General features: G+C 40.2%; 1 protein-coding gene across 1 annotated transcript; it reads right to left on the reverse strand.

The window, feature by feature from the left end:
- Positions 1-1,386: 1,386 nt before the first annotated feature.
- On the reverse strand, positions 1,387-13,350 carry ilf2 (interleukin enhancer binding factor 2). Its single transcript, XM_061742040.1, has 15 exons — positions 13,240-13,350; positions 11,375-11,434; positions 10,833-10,875; positions 10,561-10,665; positions 10,399-10,476; positions 9,677-9,779; positions 8,540-8,605; positions 8,252-8,368; positions 6,806-6,884; positions 6,636-6,723; positions 6,396-6,457; positions 6,187-6,301; positions 4,953-5,043; positions 3,629-3,785; positions 1,387-1,594 (listed from the first exon to the last, which is right to left on the reverse strand). The coding sequence occupies exons 1-14, from the start codon at positions 13,242-13,244 to the stop codon at positions 3,634-3,636; spliced, it is 1,164 nt and encodes a 387-aa protein (XP_061598024.1). The 5' UTR covers positions 13,245-13,350; the 3' UTR covers positions 1,387-1,594; positions 3,629-3,633.
- Between the last annotated feature and the right edge of the window lie 4,997 nt (positions 13,351-18,347).

Here is an 18,347-nt window from a genome sequence, read left to right on the forward strand (position 1 = left end):
GTGGCTGTATATGAAGACAGGTCATTTAATTTCTCCACATATACTGCATATTGAGGATGTCGAACCGCTATCAGCTGAACTGGAGCCTCCGCTTGTGTTAACAGCTGCTAGAGTGATGCTTCAGCTTCAGCAGTGGGAGCTAGTGCGGGACTGTTTTACGACGTTATTCTAACTGTTAAAGCCGCTAGTGGTTTGATGGCTGTAACAAATGTTTTATCAAAGAGAAATAAAGTTTTTAACGCGTTTTAACAGCTTGGGGATGTTGGATCTTTTCTCTTTTCCACTTCAGTCGGTAGCTGCAGATGTTTCAGACCTCTGTCAGAACCGGCTGCTCTCCCATGATTTCAATCAGATTTCATCTGAATTCAGTTCTATTTACACCGTCTTCCAAGTGATATACTTACATTTTTCCAAACTAGTCAATGCAAATGACCGTCAGCAGAATTTCAGTCATCAAAATGCTTGTCTGAAAGAAGAACATTTCCCTACCCAGTGGAAAGATTTACCGTAAGTGCAGTAAACCACGGCTCCCACAGGACTATCGACAGATCTCTCTTCTGAGCTGTGTTGGCAAAGTGTTTGAGGGAATCCTGAAGGACCAACTTCTGCAGGAAACTGAAAGGCTATACTTAATGCACAGCATGTGTTTAGGAGGAATAAATCTACTGTGTCAGCCTTATTGCATATTTTGCAAAGCTGGCATGATGTCGATGCAAAACCTAAATTTGACATGCATGTCACATACATTGACTTCACTTGTGCTTTTGACACAATCACCTATGATCACCTTCACTCACTGAAAATACTTGGAGTATTGAAGAACATGTGGCTAACAGTGAGCAGCTACCTGGAGGATAGAAAGCAGACAGTCAAATGCGGAAACCATCTTTCTGCCGTAGGCAGTTTTAGCTGGTGTCTGCAGAGAAGGTGCTGCCGTAAAAACAAAGTAGGGAACTTTTAGCGCTCTTTTCTTTGTGTGTGATTTTTTTTTTGGGTTGTTTGCACAATAGTTGTCCTTATCTCTTTGATTTACTGTGACCGGAAAAGCCGGACGCTAAACAAAGTATCAACTAGCGCTCTGGGGGGTATTGAACCGTGGCAAAATAAAGTGACTGAGAAGTCCGAAGGGTTCACGACGTCACGGCAACGGCGTAGGCTCTGGGTTGGTTTAACGCAGAACCATAAATCAGGCTTTACACTCCCCCCCCCAATCTGAAGACTGAAATCTGAACTGTCAAACCACATTTGACCTTTGGAAGCAGAGTCCCTGCTGCCTGACATACGACACAGATGCGGCAGAGGGCTGAAAGTCCATCAAATGTCTCCATTTGATTGGCTTTCGGATCAAAAAATTAATTTTGCATTAATTATCAAAGACAAGGTAGGTGTAACTTAAAACACTTTTATTTCACTGTTAGAGAAAGGTAACAGGGGGGAAAGTACAAGCAAGTCCAATGGAAAGTAAAAACATCAATAATAAATCAGTAATAAAAAAACAGTTATTAATTGAGGAGTCGTTCTGTAGACACTGGCGAGCTCATGTCAGCGCTCGGGTCAGTGTTTCTGCTGCTGGTCCTCAGTCCTCCAAAAACCACTGTGGGAGAAAACACGACAATCAGGCTTTTCAAACACTTCATCATCTCTGTTGTGGCTGTCAGGCGGCTAACTCCTCACATTAACTCTGCAGGATCTTTGCTAGACTTCTGAGCTGTGAATGAAGACCTGGCAGCAGAAAGACTTGTTTAGGGCTCTCACGCATTTCAACAAGTTCTCACGCCACACACAGCATTTCTCACGCCGAGAACTTAACTTCAGCGCCCACAAATCCCCACAGTCCGCGTAGCTGAGCCCCCATACGACTCAGAGCTACGGAAGAGTATTAGGGCCAGGCAGGAGAAAAATAAAAATAATATTTTAGACGAGGAAGATTTTTTTTTCATTATGCACTTTAAGATAAAAGTCGAAATGTTGAGAAAAAAGTCGAAATGTCGAGATTAATGTTGAAGTACAATTTTGCGAAAAATGTTGAAATGTTGAGAATAATGTTGAAATACAATGTGAGAAAAAAAACGAAATGTTTTTTTTTTTTTTTTTAAATAGAAATGTCGAGAAAAAAGTTGAAATGTCGAGAAAAAAGGCGAAATTTCGACTTTATTCACAAAATTTCAACTTTATTCTTGAAATTGTATTTCAATATTAATCTCGACATTTCAACTTTTTTTATCAAAGTGCACAATAAAATATTTTTTCTCCTGCATGGCCCTAATACTCTTCCGTACAGAGCAGATGCTCGACTTAACCAGCCCCCCAGCTGGTTTTGATCAGAGTGAATGTAAGCAACTTGAGTTCATATGAACTGAGCTAACAAGATGGCGAGCTTGTGTGAACAGCAGACTATATGACAAAGAAAGTCCCTTTGACCTCACATTTAGTATCTAAAGAACACTTTTGAATGTCATTCTTCAAACCAGTGGTTTCACCAACCACCATAGGTTAGCTCATGCCAACCTATCATGCTAATTCATCCTGATCAAAGGCTAGCGATAAGGTGGAGGATAGATATCCATCACTGAATATTTTTTGAATTCTTTTTATATTTATTGAATTTTAATATAGCTCGACGTCAATGTAAATGAGGGCTCGCCCTCAATGATTTTCGAGTTTAAATAAGGATATATATATATATATATATATATATATATATATATATATATATATATATATATATATATATATATATATATATATATATATATATTTATTTTGCTCTTGATGGGAAACATGAGTTAGGTTTTCCTCTCAACCAGAGAGAGAAGAAAAACAAAACTTTAACCAAATGCGGCCGAAAGAACATATCTGCTGCGTTTGGTCATTTCTTTAGTTCATGCATTTCCCTTTATTCTTTTTATTTCCATTTGCCAAGTATTGCTGAACTGAATTCTGGGTCCATGGTACTGCCGTGGCTCGACAGATGTCGGGGCGGCAGCCAATCAGACTCCAGCTACAGCTGGAGTGTCAAATAGCCAGATGTAAATGAGGTGAAAAGACTAACGGTTCCATCAGCTTAAAAATAACAAAAAAAAAAAAAAAAGGTGTAAGAATGCTCCTGATTAATGAAGACTCTCAGTTAAATTTACAATACAAAGAAAAAGTTGTGTACCTGGCAGGATTAACAGCAGCTAAAAAAATGCTTGCTCTTCGATGGAAACACCCACACGATCGACCAACATGTCACTGGTTTAATCTGTTTATGGACATTTTACGTATGGAACTTTCAGTGGCAAGAACTCATGCTGCAGGACCCAAGACATTAAAAATATGGACACATGCCATTGAAAAACTGAAAAAACTGAATATTGACTGAACATTTATCTTTTTTTTTCTTCTTTTTTTTTGTTGCTTTCTTGTCTTGCCCTGTTGTTGTGTTATTGTTGTCTTGTTGGATCGCTACAGGGTGGGTGGGGGGGACGGGTGATTTAAAGGTGCTATACAATTGCATCCATAATTGTTCGATTTAATTGTATGCATCAACAAAATAATAAAACACAGTTGTTCACAAAAAAACAAAAAGGTGTAAGAATGAAGGACGTTAAAGGTGGTGTGTTGGGAGGACGTGGAGGTGTCAGACCTTGTTCACTCCTGCGTCTCCATGCTCTCGTCCTCCCCGTCTCCTCCCTCCTCCAGGGCCTCGTCTTCCTCCTCCTTCCTCTCCGGAGGTTTCTCGTAGGCCTTCTCTGACGGGGTCACGATCACGCCGTCCCATGTGGACATCTCCGTGGCCAGATCTGAAAAACAGCTCCGTTACAGCAGCAGCTCCTAGGACGGTTTCATCTCAACTGTGAAGGCTGCGACAGGTTAAAGGTCTCTCAGAGGACGGAAAGAAAAGTTCTCCAAGAAAACTAAAAGGAGTCAGGATTAAATGACCACAGGAATAAAAGTGATAAAAAGAAGCTGTAACGTCAAACAGAAAGTCCGTTTTGGGGGAAAAATCAAGTGTTGAGATGCAGTTTCACAAGAATAAAGTAGTCACTTTAAGTTGTAGTAGTGAAAGTCATAACTTTACAAAAACTTGTAACATTACAAAAACAAATTTGTAATAAAAGAATGAAAGAGATAAAAGTTATTTATATTACAAAGTAAAAAAATTACATGGTGAGGTTTAGTTGACACTAAAAAACGTACCGGTAGGTCACGGGAAATTCAATAATACAAGAAGAAGTTGTAATTTACAAAAAAGTAAAGTATTAGGGCAATGCAGGAGAAAAAATATTTGAGAGGGGGAAGATTTTTTTTTATTGTGCACTTCGAGAAAAAAGTAAAAATGTCAAGATTAATGTTGAAATAAAATTTCAAGAATAAAGTCGACATTTCGTGAATAAAGTCGAAATTTTGACTTTTCGACATTGTATTTCAACATTAATCTTGACATTTCAACTTTTTTCCTCGAGATTTCGACTTTTTCTCGAAGTGCATAATGAAATAAAAATCTTCCTCCTCTAAAATATTATTTTTATTTTTCTCCTGCCTGGCCCTAATACTCTTCCTTAGCTCTGAGTTGTATGGGGGCTCAGTAAAGTGACTATCAAACTGTAGTGTTGAAAAAAATAGAGGCAGTTTTACAGCAGATAAAGTATTAGCACAAAAAGTTGTGATTTTACAAGAAAAAAGTCGTTTTAAAGTGACAATATGTTGAACACGAGAGGTGTGGACAAGTTCACTTTAGACATGATTCCTCTGGATCAACACATGAAACTTTACTGACCAGTTCATAACAGCATGTAGACATGCAACAGTGAAAAAGGTCCAACAGAGACTGAAGTTTCAGATAAATGATACATATATATTTCATATCGGCTGAGTCTTTGCAGACTCATCGATACCGTTGCACAGAAACAATTTTGAGGCTTTTCTGAGGACGTAGAGTGTGCGGGCGGCGGGAGAGTGAGTCTTACAGCTGGCGTCCCCCTCCAGACCCAGGATCTTGCGGTGACCTCCGTGAGAGAGAACCCGGACCAGAGTCTGAGCCGTGAAACACACCATGTCCTGGAAACACAAGGCAGCTGTTACTGCTGGTCAACACAGCAACACCACCGGGTTCTCACTGAACCAGGACACCAGACTACACTCCGTCAGGTTATTTCAACAGTTTTGGAGAAATCCGCGAAGTAGCAACCTTTTTTTTTTTTTTTTTTTTTTTTACAATTATTATAGAAGGTTTCAAATTGCAGAGATCAGCCTCGCCCCACCGCGACCCGATTAATTGGATTTGAACGGGAGGAAATGAAAAATGTTTATGAAAAAAAATACAATAAGTTCAGTAGGACAGATTGTGACTGGTGCGTATTTCACTGCTCTTCTGATGCCGCTGCATCCTGACTCGCTCTGTAGCGTCTTTTTCTTCTAAAGCCATCGGTGCAGGTGTGTTTTTTCCAGAGAAGAACATAGTTATGGGTCGTTGTTGTCGCTCTTTTTTCTTCTGGGCAAAAAGATTCTTATAAAGCGACATGCCACCATGGATTATATCTGAAACTGTAATGAACGATTCATCAAAGGATCCCGTTCTTGAGCTGCTGCTGAAGCTCATTGCCCGTTCTCAGCTTGTTGCTAAGCAACAAACGTTATTGACACAGGAAGTGAAGAAGCGGGGAGAATGTTTAGCCAATCAGAATGTAGAACACGATGCACAATGAAAATCTGTGAAGCAGCGAGATGTGAAAGGTGAACCGCGTTATAGCAGGGGATTACTGTACTGGATATATTATACTACTATAAGAATAAGGTTGTAACATTACGCTGAAACGTGTCAATGCTACGAGGATAAAGTTGCAATACCACAAGTAACGTAATCTAAAGAAAAAGGAACAAGAAACGCTAAAAGCGCGAGAAAGGGGATTTTGAAGAAAAATGGAAATTACAACACACATCATTTACAATAAAAGCCCAAATCTATAAGATTAGAAGAAATGCCCTGACAACAATTCTGTCACAAAATCACATTAGAGAAATAAAGAATCCAATATTACAAGAATAAAGACGCCATACCAACGATATTGTTGATAAATTAGAAGAAATGTAATATTAGGAGCATAAAGTTTGTTTTGGGTGTAAATATTAAAATAATTAAATAAAAATGTTGGGGGAAAAAGTTAAGTTGGCCCCAGACCAGAGCCCAGACCCCAGACGTACCTGCTGCTCCAGTGTCATGACGGTGTGCACTCTGAAGTTTCCACTCTCGCAGGGGTCGGTGATGCCCACCGAGCCGGGCAGAAACAGACCAGCAGCCAACATCTGGAGGCAGCGCCTTCATCACCCAGAAAAACACATTCAGACATCAGGTTTTCAGATGCCGCCTTTAGCGTGCAGACAGAAACCCAGGCGGGGGAGAACAAACAGACCTGTAGGCCACGTTCAGGGACAGAGGCTGCCTGGACGGGTTGTTCATCACCGCCGAGTGGCCCTGAAACACAACCAGGACCAACGTGAGCGCTTCACACTTCATGGACTTTCCAAGCTACAGCCAAGCACTGATTGAAACCATCGTTACTTCAGTAGGAAAAGCTCAAATTAAATCCGTCTGATCGCAGTGGGACTGTTGGAGCCAAACTGAGATGAACAACGGTTGTTCAGCGACTCACCAGCAGGTCCAGGATCCAGGGGGTCAGGGGTTCGAAGCCCGGGAAACGCAGCCTGAGGTCCTTCAGGAGGCGGATGAGAACTTTGACCCTGAAGATCAACAACAGGGAACAAGGTGAGTGGAGCTCAGCAGAACGGCTGTCCTGGGAAATAAACGGGCGAGTTTCCTCACGTGGACTGGGAGGCGTTCTCCTCGAACCAGCGGGCGTGGCGGATGGCGGCCAGGGCGCTCTGCAGAACCTTGATGTCCACTGAACAAACAACCAACTCGTCTTACTCAACAGTTTAAAAGTAACAGGAACTTTCAAAGTTGGAAACTTTAAAAGATTCAAATAACTTGAAACTGACAAAAGTAATAGATATGAACTTCCTGAACACTTATGAAAGATAAGGTTTTTTTTTTATCTCATTTTCATGGCCTAGATTAGTGTCTCGCAACCTGGGGTCCGGGCCCCCCCTGGGGGGGCGCGAAACTTTGCCTGCTTTGAAATTATGCAGTTGTAAAAATTATATTTGCGAATGAGTCATTCATTAGACATTGTTAGGAATAATTTATGAATGTCTTGAATATTTTTTGCGTTTTTTTATACACTCTTGACAAACACAGGAAATGATTTCATTCCTTCTTATTATATCATTACTCAACATTTAATCTACTCCAACAGGTTGTTAAAGGAAAATTGTTAAAAAAATGTTGGTCTCATATTAAAAGAGACATTTTTCAGAAATATTTTTATGTCCTTTTATGTCCTTTTGTGCGTATTTTATACATTGGTAACATTGGAGAAAAACAAAGTCATATGTATACAGAGTAAACCAAAGAGAAATGTATCAAAAAAACATAATTAATGTTAATTTTTTCAATTAAAGACTATTTTGGTGCTAGTACGTACAGGTCGGGGGGGGGCCTGGCCTAGACACAAGTAGGGGGGGCTCCAAGGAAAAAAGGTTGGGCACCACTGGCCTAGATTATGTTTTACTGTATATTGAATTGTTTCATGTATGTTTTTTTCTCTAGTCTCTAACTAATGAAACTGACCTGATGTAAAACAGTGTTACCATAGTAACGAGTTAACCTGCTTGTCCTGTAATGAACATCTCAAGTGTCTCCAGTCAGTCTGAGTATTTAAAGAAGGATTTTCATTTGACAATTTTCAGTAAGTTATTATTTATTGTTACTTTTGTCAGTTTCAAGTTATTTAAGGGAGCATTGTTGGTTTCTGTGTGTCCACATACATGTGTGTATAATTACACTCACGGCCACTTTTTAGGTACACCTGGTATGTGTGATAAACCTGATAAAGTGGCTGGTGACTATGTGCAGAATTTCACTTGTATTCATTTATTTTTTACACATTAACCGGTTTATCTACTCATTCATTCTTCCTGGAGGCCTAAAGGCTGCATGCACTTGAGAGGCAGCTTCATGAAGGAACCTCTGTATGTCAGGACGACTTTGAGGATCAAATTTGACCATTTTACAAATATAACGCCGAAGGACATCTCTCCGCCCGTGGTGTGTGTGTGTGTGTGTGTGTGTGTGTGTGTGTGTGTGTGTGTGTGTGTGTGTGTGTGTGTGTGTGTGTGTGTGTGTGTGTGTGTGTGTGTTCGCTCATACAGTGCAATTCTGGGTCCAACTTGCGCAGATTTGGTGGGACGGTGGTGATGAGAATCTTCACCGTTGCATCCGCTGAACTTATCTCGAAGCCCGTCTCATTGGTCAGCATGGAGAGCACTGAAATCAACCACACAGGGTGTATATTATAGGGGCATTAACTACAACAAAAATACTTTCAAAATTAAAGAGCAGATCACTGAATTTCATTAGATTTAAAGCAGCATTTGAACACTAAACTCTGTTGGACTTGCTGGTTAAGCTCCCAGAGCATCTATCTAATCCGTTTACCTTCAGAGGGGTCCTGGGTACGAAGAGTCTCAACCACCTTGTTGCCGAGAGCAGCTACGGCTTCCACTGTTACAGAAAACATATTTTGGATACAAGTTAAATATTGATAAATATTTTAGACCTTCAACACATTACAGAAAAACATTGTCAATTCAGTGCTAGTAAAAAAAACAAAAGTCCTACAAGTGATTGAAGTCTAGAGGAGACATTTATGGACTCAGAGGCATCTGGACGGACCATCACCATGGAAATGTGTACTGTACTTACTGAAGACCACAGGGACCTCTACTGCTTCAATCCAACATGCTCCCACTGAGCGACATCTTGTCCTAATACTAACGTCAGCTTATACGCTGATGACAGATTTACGTTCCCGATAACTATTTACAATCTTTCGTGGAAGAAGAAACTGGCCATGAACCTCAGACGTGTCTTTTGTTGTCACATTTATCCCTCCGTTTTGTATTTGCACACTAACGAGGCATTTATGTGACCAACGGCCAATTTCGTGAAGGAGCTTCTGTATGACAGGATTACAACTGAAAACTTGACAAAAAAAGGAATATGAAAAGACCGTCTTAATACAAGTACACCATCTGTGATCAGAATATCAATATCTCCCATGAAAAAGCAGAGATGAAATCCTGAGGTTCCCAAACCGGACTCCACTCCAGCGGCCCTGTCCTCTTCTTCCATGCAATGTTGGAGGATCTCTTCTCCCACTAGGGGAGTTTTTACCTGCCAGTGTTTATGTTATGTTTATGTAATAATTGCTCGGGGGTCATGTTCTGGTCCCTGGAAAGATCCTAGAGACAACTTCTGTTGTAATAGACGCTATATAAATACAATTGAATTGAAATGTTACAGAGGCGTGTCAACCAGAACAGCCCAACGACATCCAGAGACTTGATGAACTCAGGGCGGATCTCATCCACCCCCGGTGCCACTGACGAGCTTACGAACCACCTCAGCTCCAGATCATGTGAGTGACATAACCCCAACAATCTGAAGTGTTTAGACTCAGAAACACCCACACGGGTCAGCAGCAGCAGGTTCCCTCCAACACCCTCCAACGGTTAGAGTTAATAACAGATTTAAAGGTTTTTCACATGACACCACCTCCTGTCCATCACTTACGCGTAGGGAGGATCTTGAGGATTACGACGAGGTCAGCAACGTTGTGTCCCGTTGTCATGGTGCCCTTCTTGTATGAACCAACCTGACGGACTTCTTCAATTTGCTGCCAAGAGATGTAAATATATTAGCAACATTCGCTAGCTGCAAAATCAGAATGTTTTAGGGGATTTTAACTTTAACTTCCAAGTATGAGAATGTAATTATAGATTATTTTATAAAGTTGACTCCAAAAACAACATCAGAATCTCTCTTATTCTGAAAAGATTAAGGGCGTCAGGATCTTTGAGTATTTACATCTCTTTGCCACCAGATATTTCATAACATTTATCAACAGAATCAGATTTATTCTTCGTTGCTTTAAAAGCAAACTTTGAGATTATGCAATACGGCCGTTCAAATTCTTGTTTTGAGTCTCAGTACATGGACCGCTTGCTTTAACCACTGTGCCACCCAGCGGCCCATGTACTGCAACTTTGATTGACATGTGAATTTGAAATGGATTATCCAATCAGAGATGCTCACTCTTTTCTATGTTTTGTTTTATTAAATCACCATGGAAGCAGATTAAATTTAACCAGTTTAATCGGAACATTTTCAAATTACCTTCACCCCAGTGTGTTTCACTTTTATTTTTAGTTTTTTACAAAAATGCCCAAAAATTTCAAAATGATTGATTCAGCAGATATTGGCCCAAAACGGTCTCAAAACGGAGTCTGGCTTACCACTTCAAAGTTTCCAGGTGCGACAATCAGGTTGTCGATGACATTATTGATCTTGGTCACTAAAGACAAGATGGAGGACTGGAGCAGGAAGACAAAAACAACAAATAAGTTAGAAATGTACACAGGCAGATGTCCAGCATTGTAGTAGAAACGTGGACGTACCTGCTCTGCAGGTGTGGGGCTCAGGTCCTGGTTTCTCTTCAGGAGACTTTCACTGAAAGTTGTCTCATCGGAGGCGGGCTTCACTCTGGGGAACGCCATCTCACACTGGTGACCAAAAAGAGTCGGGTTCAGTAACGATGCTGCTGACGTACAACAAAAATACCTACAGGAGATGCTAGCTCTCCTACTTGCGGTCTGTTTCTATTTCAAACATTAACGGATGTCATGCTGTCATCTTTTACACATTGAAGCTCCAGTGTTTTCTTACTCACCACATAGAAATCAAATGGGATGTGAGGAACAAACGGACGGTACCTGAGCAGAAATGGAGATCAAGAGTTGTTTTTTTTTGTACTTCTGCAATAAACACTGATAAATATTAGCTCAGACATCTCAAACAACTGGAAAAGTAAGGGGTACTTAACAGAAGCACTTGAATCTGAAACTAACAGGTTTATGACATGAATGGAGATTTATCTTAAAAAAAAACAGAGGGAAAAAAAAGAGGCAAGAGGTTCATGAATCTGATCAAAACTGTGTTTAGAAAATTCAAAAAGGGTTTCCAAAATATGTTCCTCAAAACTAATCTACAGAAAATAAAATTAGACAAAAAACCCTGAGATTCTGCAGAAATCTCAGTGCACCGGTTACATATTCAAATGCATGTCTTTTTGTTTTGGATTGGGTATTTTAAGATCCTACATCTCACACTGATGAACACTGCAGTTTGGATACTTTAAAAGTAGGCTTGATTATTATGGGAAACCCCAACCACAACACAACATGTAACTGATGCAGAATGAAGAAGACTGACCCCTGGACCAGCCCTCCGCGGGCCCCGAAGCGGCCGCCTCGCCCCCGTCCCCGGTCTCCTCTGCAAAGAGATCACAACAACACAGTTTAGCCGTTAGCGGGGAACACAGCACAAGATTTGATTTTTATTTTGTACATGTAAAAGACAACAATTAACCCTTGTGCTGTCTTCGGGTCAAGGAAGGGGGAAAGGGAGGAAAGAAGAGAAGAAAGAAGGATGGAGACAAGAAGGAAGGGAGGGAGGGAGGAAGAAAAAAGTAGGAAGGAAGAATGGAGAGAAGAGAGGAAAGAAGGAAGAATGGAGACAAGGAACAAATGAAGGAAGGGAGAAAAGGAGGGGGGAGGCAAGAAGAAAAAATAGCAAGACAGGAAAGGAAGAAATGAGGGAGAAAGGAAGGAAAGAAGGAATGAAGGGAAGGAAGGAAAGAAGAGGAAAAGGAAGGATGGAGACAAATGAAAGAAGAACATAAGGGAGAAAAGAAGGAAGGGAGGGAGGAAGAAAAAAGTACAAAGGAAGGAAGGAGGAAGAATTGGGTCATTTTGACCCGAGGACAACAAGGGTTAAAGTAGGGCTGTGCGATTAATCGATTTTAAATCTAAATCGGATTTATTAATCACAATCGATGTTAAAAAAAGGAAAATCGATTTTTCCTTTTTTGCAGCTGGCTGCATTACAGACAGAGCTCGTCTAGTCATCTTTGTTTGGTCAAGAAAATTGTAAATGTTGTCACTTTACTAAACTCAAGGAGGATTTACAGTATCTTTCAATTGCACTTCATTGCCAATAGGGACATTTGTTTGCTATTTTTCTTTAAAAATAAAGATAAAATATTTGAAACAATTTATTCCATTGTCTTTTGTAGTTTTACCAAAAAAATCGAAATCGAAAATCGGGTTTTCAGAGAAAAAAAAAATCGGGATTTTATTTTTGTCCAAAATCGCCCAGCCCTAGGTTAAAGAGAAGATAAGAAAACAAACAAAAAAAATCATACTTTAACACTTAATGTCTTAATTACATATGCAAAAAGGAGTAGGAAGAAGTGTAATGTTATTTAATCCTACCTCCATTCACTAATAATTTATTAACACGTATTTATAATAACTATAATTATACTCACACACTCACCTATACACACATAGTTGAATATTTCTATGTTTTTACACACATACCCATATAAATATGTATATAAATATACTTATTTCAGGGTTTATACAGCAATCCTTATGTTAAATTTAATACCAATTAAATACCTTTTTCACTACCTTCAGATTTAAAAAAAAAAACTGTCACAACATTAAGTGTTAATCACGAACCTTTTAACATTAATACAGATTTTGAACTATAGAACACTATACAGAACAGATTTATAGACTCATTGATGTTGACCAGATGTTTCACATTTATTTCACTTTGTGAATAACAATAAAATAGACTGCTTAAAATGTAAAAGGTAAAAAATAATGCCTTAAATTTGGCAATTTTCATTTATCACTTTTTAAAACCCCGCGGAAACCCTGTTATTACACCATTTTATCTCTATATTAACTCATATCTGTGTAATTCCAGCAGCTTTAACCGCTAGCGGGGGAAACTCCGACCAAGATTAAACCAGACCACGTGTCCAACATCTTATCACTTTTGACATATATAACTAACCTTACACTTCGAAGGAACACCCAACAGTCATGTAAATACAGGATAATTAATAGTTTCATTCATTGAATCCGTAAATAATCTCAAACTAACAAAGGTTAGCATGCTAGCTCAAAATAAACCTCAATTCTGCATCTATGAAGTAGATACAATCCTTCTCACACGTAGTTTATGTTCAACGTTCATTCAAAACGGGTCTAAAATGTGCTTACCTCATTGTGTACGACGTTTTGATGATTAAATGTGACAAAGTTGGGAGAATTTCGCAGGTCTCGCGGTCGGACCGGTGAGCAGCGGTGACTTCCGGGTCGCGTCTTCTTCGTGGGTCCGCGGCGGCTGCTGTTGGAGTTTAGAGTTTAGAGCCCCCTACCGGCCGAAGCGTGTGGGTGCAGAAACCTGGATTATGGTTTAGAATAGAATAGAATAGAATAGAATAGAATAGAATAGAATAGAATAGAATAGAATAGAATAGAATAGAATAGAATAGAATAGAATAGAATAGAATAGAATAGAATAGAATAGAAGACTTTATTGATCTCCCAGAGGAGAAATTCAATCGTGCAGTAGCCAAAACACACACACGCTCAACGGTTTATACAAAAAATTAAAATAGAAATAACCAATAAATAGCTAAATAATAAAAAAGAGCAATATAAAATGTAGAAAAATGAGTAATGTACAAGAGAAAAAATAGTAAACTAAAAAAAAAACGGATAATATTTACATGTGCAAAAATAGGTGAGGTATTTAGCAGGCAAAGGTTATTGCACTTTCAAAGAGACAGGTTATTGCACTCAGGTGGCTACAGTTTGTTATTATAAAGTCTGATGGCTGTGGGGATGAAGGACCTGCGGTAGCGTTCCTTCTTGCAGCGCGGGTGGAGCAGTCTTTGGCTGAAGGAGCTGCTATATATGGATTATATATGTGTATATATATATGTGTATATATATATGTGTATATATATATATATATATATATATATATATATATATATATATATATATATATATATATATATATATATATATATATATATATATATATATATATATACACATATTATACATATATATGTACACATACCCATATACTATCTACATTTTTTATTTACCGTAATAATAATTAAATACGTTTTATATGTATCTATTCAAGAGATGTTTCTTTACTAACAATTTAATTCTTTCATGTTAATAGTTTGCTTAAAGTGTTTGGGAAGTGTGTTCCATGCAGACATTCTTTTACCATAGTTGCAGTGAAAAATGACCTCTGAGAGCTTGTCTTGTGCTGTAGCTATGATTTTATGAACTGTAACATAATTTTTGTATAGAACTTGCAGGGTTTTTGATATGGATACATTTCTTACAAATATTAATAAAGAATAAAGTAGTTTTTCTCTTACCATTAACCAGCTGAGATTTCTATGCATTTTAAATACATTTGTTCTGAAATCACAACCCAGGACCAACATGACCCCCAACACGTCCTCTGCTCTGGCACACCTCCCTTTTTGTCTTTGGGGTTACAAAGAATGGATTGATATTCCTCCAGCTGAACTCTTGAGCTAGTGGTCGGAGGGTTTACCCTGCACACGTGATGCCCTTCTTCCTCTGACATCTCAAATCCAAGTTCTCTTCCCCACTTTTCTTTTTGTTAGTGTTTAATTCCCTCGACTCGTCGCCGGTGCTGGAGTCAGCTCCACCATCTTCCCTTCACATGGATCCATTAATACCTCCATTACTCCATTCTGCTTCAATATTCTTTATTTCACAATTTCCCTCTCAGAGTGATAAATATTGTCATCTTTCCTCTTCCAAGGCAACATCAAGGAACATTCATGGGTGAAAATATTATAGTTGTATTTGGAACCTGAGAAAGATTCACTGATGAACCCCAAAAGAAAAAGCTGTGAGTAAAAGAAGCAGAAGAAGAGGGAGATCTTATGAAAACGTCCAGTCCTAAATGGTTTAAGATGATCTATCAATCTGTCCCACTTAAAGAAGAAAGGATGAGAAGCTTGTTTCCTCCTAAGATTAACTTTAGCAGATGTTGTCTCTTATGTTCTGGGTTTCTGGGTTTCGATCTGTAAAACATGTAATTGTGTACAACACAATCCAGAACATCAGTGACTGGACAAAATGATGACTGGTATTCTTAGTTCGTCTTTATCTCTTTAATCCTTGAAGCAAAGTTGAACTTTAACTGTGATTACAAGGTTTACACATTCATTTCCAGTTAATCATGCCGTCCTGTGGTTGCAGCTAAAATGACTAACGAGTTTGAAAAGTGACATTCAGTGGTTCTGTGGTCTGACGCCTCATGAATAACAAGTGTTTACACCTCATATGCGTAAAACAAAGGACAAAAGTAAACCATGCGTATGACGTAATTCTTATTACATCTCTCAGTTCAAGTGTTTACATTTCAATGCAATAAAATCAAGTGTAGCTGAAGCTCAAAACGTTCAAAAGCGTGACTATTTGGCAAACTGCAACACAACACGCAAGTAGTGAAGCCAGTATATGGTCGTGTACAGAAGGTAGAGCTTTTAATCCCACAGTCTTCATGTGAAAACATAATAAACGTAATGATTGTAGCAGGTCACACTATCAGGCAGATGCATCAACATTTCACCCTGCCAAAAAAATGGGACCCCCCCTCCCAAAAAAAAACAAAACATCTGGGCAATCCCAAGTACCCTCTTGCTTCTTCAACAGGATTTAAGCAGAAACACTGCAGCTAATCTTCAGCCCTTGATCATCAGCAGGTGTGCAGACCTGTACAAAACCAGAATTTGACACTTTACCGGTCTGGAGCATTCAGGTGTGTAAAAACACAATGCTAACAGGGAAGTACAGTGGTCTTAGAGAAGAATTATTGCTGCAGCCTGGAAAGGGTTAAAGCGTTTCCAAACTATTTGGAGTTCAATGTTTTACTGTGAGAAAGATTATTCAGAAGTGGAAAAGATTCATGACATTTGTCAGTCGTCCCAGGAGTCGACGTCCCAGGAAATGTATCCCAAGGTCTGCAATGCACAGAGATATACAGAAAAACACAGGTGCCACCTCTCAGACCCTTCAAGGCCTCAATGAGCATGTTAGATGTTGAAGTGCATGACTGAGCTATTAGAAGAAGATGGAACCGTTTGGGTTTGCTTGGAAGAGTTTCCAGGAGGAAACTTCTTATGTCTTAAAAGAACATGGAAGCCCGACTGAGGTCCACAAACCTGGATCTGAGCAAACCCGCCGATCTCTGGATCAGTGTCCCCTGGACACATGAGACCAGAGAGGAGACGTTTGGTCTTAATGTCCACGACCAGGTCTGGAGGAAACCAAACACAGCAGCAGAAACAGCTCAGTGTCAGGCATGGAGGTGGCAGGATGATGATCTGGGGCTGCTTTGCGACTCCACAACGTTTTGATTTAATTTGTGAAAAAAAGGTTCATGGTGTTGTTTGTCGGAGATTTTACGCTCCAATTTAGACTCACTACAATCAGATGACGTTATTATGCTTTTACACAAAAAGAATAACAGAAGATAAAAACAGGGGGTTCTAACTTTAGTACATGACCGAACTAAAACCACATCTTCAAACTCATTTCTCTAACTGGACTTCAGGTGTGCACAGTAATTAGTGTAAGGATTTACCTACAACTTAAACACATTGTGTGGGTCTTTAGCGGTCACTTATGGCCTGTTTCCACTGAGCGGGTCGGTCCGGTCCAGTACGGTCCAGTTCGGTCCGGTCTGGTCCAGTATTTTGTGTGTTTCCATCATAAACGTCCCATTAAACCGAAACATACTGTACCATCTTTGTGCCCCTGCTCCACGGTAGCTTCTCTTTGTTGTCCTCGGACTACTATGATGGCACGCTAGGTGTTTGGTCTACAGCCCACAGGGGCCCCGGCGATCCGACTTGCAGTGGAAACGCTCACCTCAGACGAGTAGACCGTTCTAGACTGCACTGAACCGGACCGGACCGTCCCGTACCGTTGTGAACTGTACCGGACCGGACCGTCCCGGACTGCACCGACCTGCTCAGTGGAAACGGGGCTTTAGATGAAGACCAGATCACAGTTTATGGTAAATTAATACAGGAATCGGCAGACTTGGCGTGCTCACTCAAAAAGACCAAAAGTATGTCACCGGGTGCCAGTCCAAAAAACATGTCAAAAAATCAAACAGCACTCACTGTAAGTAGAAACATTTTAATGCATGGTTAAATCACTGCACAGCAGCAGAGAATCGGACGCAATTGCATTGCACTTCTTATTCCATGATTGATGTATGGTTTTTATTCTGATTGGTTTAGAATCGATGAGAGTCAGCTGGCTTCTGTTAAATGGGAGACACCCACTTAATCATTCATCGCTGAGGACGGCTGTAAGTTGAAACGCGTCAGATTCTCTGCTGCTGTGCAGTGATTTAACCATGCATTAAAAGTTTTGTACTTACAGTGAGTGATGTCGGATTTTGATTTTTTGACAAATTAATACAGGAAACCACTTAGTTCCAAGGGCTTTACATAGTTTTTCATGTCTGAATCACAACAACTATCAGAAGGCTGAAAGAAACAGATTATCTTTGTTGACATCAGCGTTTCCTCGTCCTCGTCGGGAGGATGCAACTCTTCAGGGAGCAACGAAGCTGGATTCAGGACTGCTACGGAACAGCTTCTATCGGCTCCACCTGAGGTTCAGTGATCGGGGTGGAGATCTCCTCTATCTGCTCGGAATCAGGCTCCGTCACAACGACAGCCACCTGCAGACAACACCCACAGAGAGAATGAAGGAAGTGGCTCCGGGGGGCCTCACATCTGGAAGGTCTGCTGCTAGAAAGGAGCCGTACCTCTGGTACGTGAGAGGGTTCAGCTTCTGCTCGAGGGGCCGGCACAGCCTGCACCGCTGGAGTAGCTGGGGGGCGGCTCTGAGGATAGACGGGCCTATGGCCGGTGGTCTGCAGGAGAAGAAACAATTAGAGGTTTGGTGAGCAGTACGTCCAGTCTTCCAGAACAACCTGAAATGGCTCAGTTTGATTAAATTAATGGGGGCAGCTTCAGCCGAGCTAAACCTGCCCCCAAAGCCCTCCAGCTGAGAAGTCAACTTCACCTAAAACACCAAGTAACTGAAGGGATGCAAGCTGGATATTGGACCCAACATACAGCAATGCAGCTGTCACTCATAAACACCTTTCTCATCACAACTAGCATTTTTAGCTTAGCTTAGCTTAGCTACCATGATAATGTTAACTTACATTCTCTGTAATCAAATCCATTGATCCATCCTCGTTTCAGATGTGGCTGACATCTGAAACGAGAGCTGCC

The sequence above is a fragment of the Cololabis saira genome, chromosome 15, assembly GCF_033807715.1.
Source record: "Cololabis saira isolate AMF1-May2022 chromosome 15, fColSai1.1, whole genome shotgun sequence".
NCBI lineage: Eukaryota > Metazoa > Chordata > Actinopteri > Beloniformes > Belonidae > Cololabis > Cololabis saira.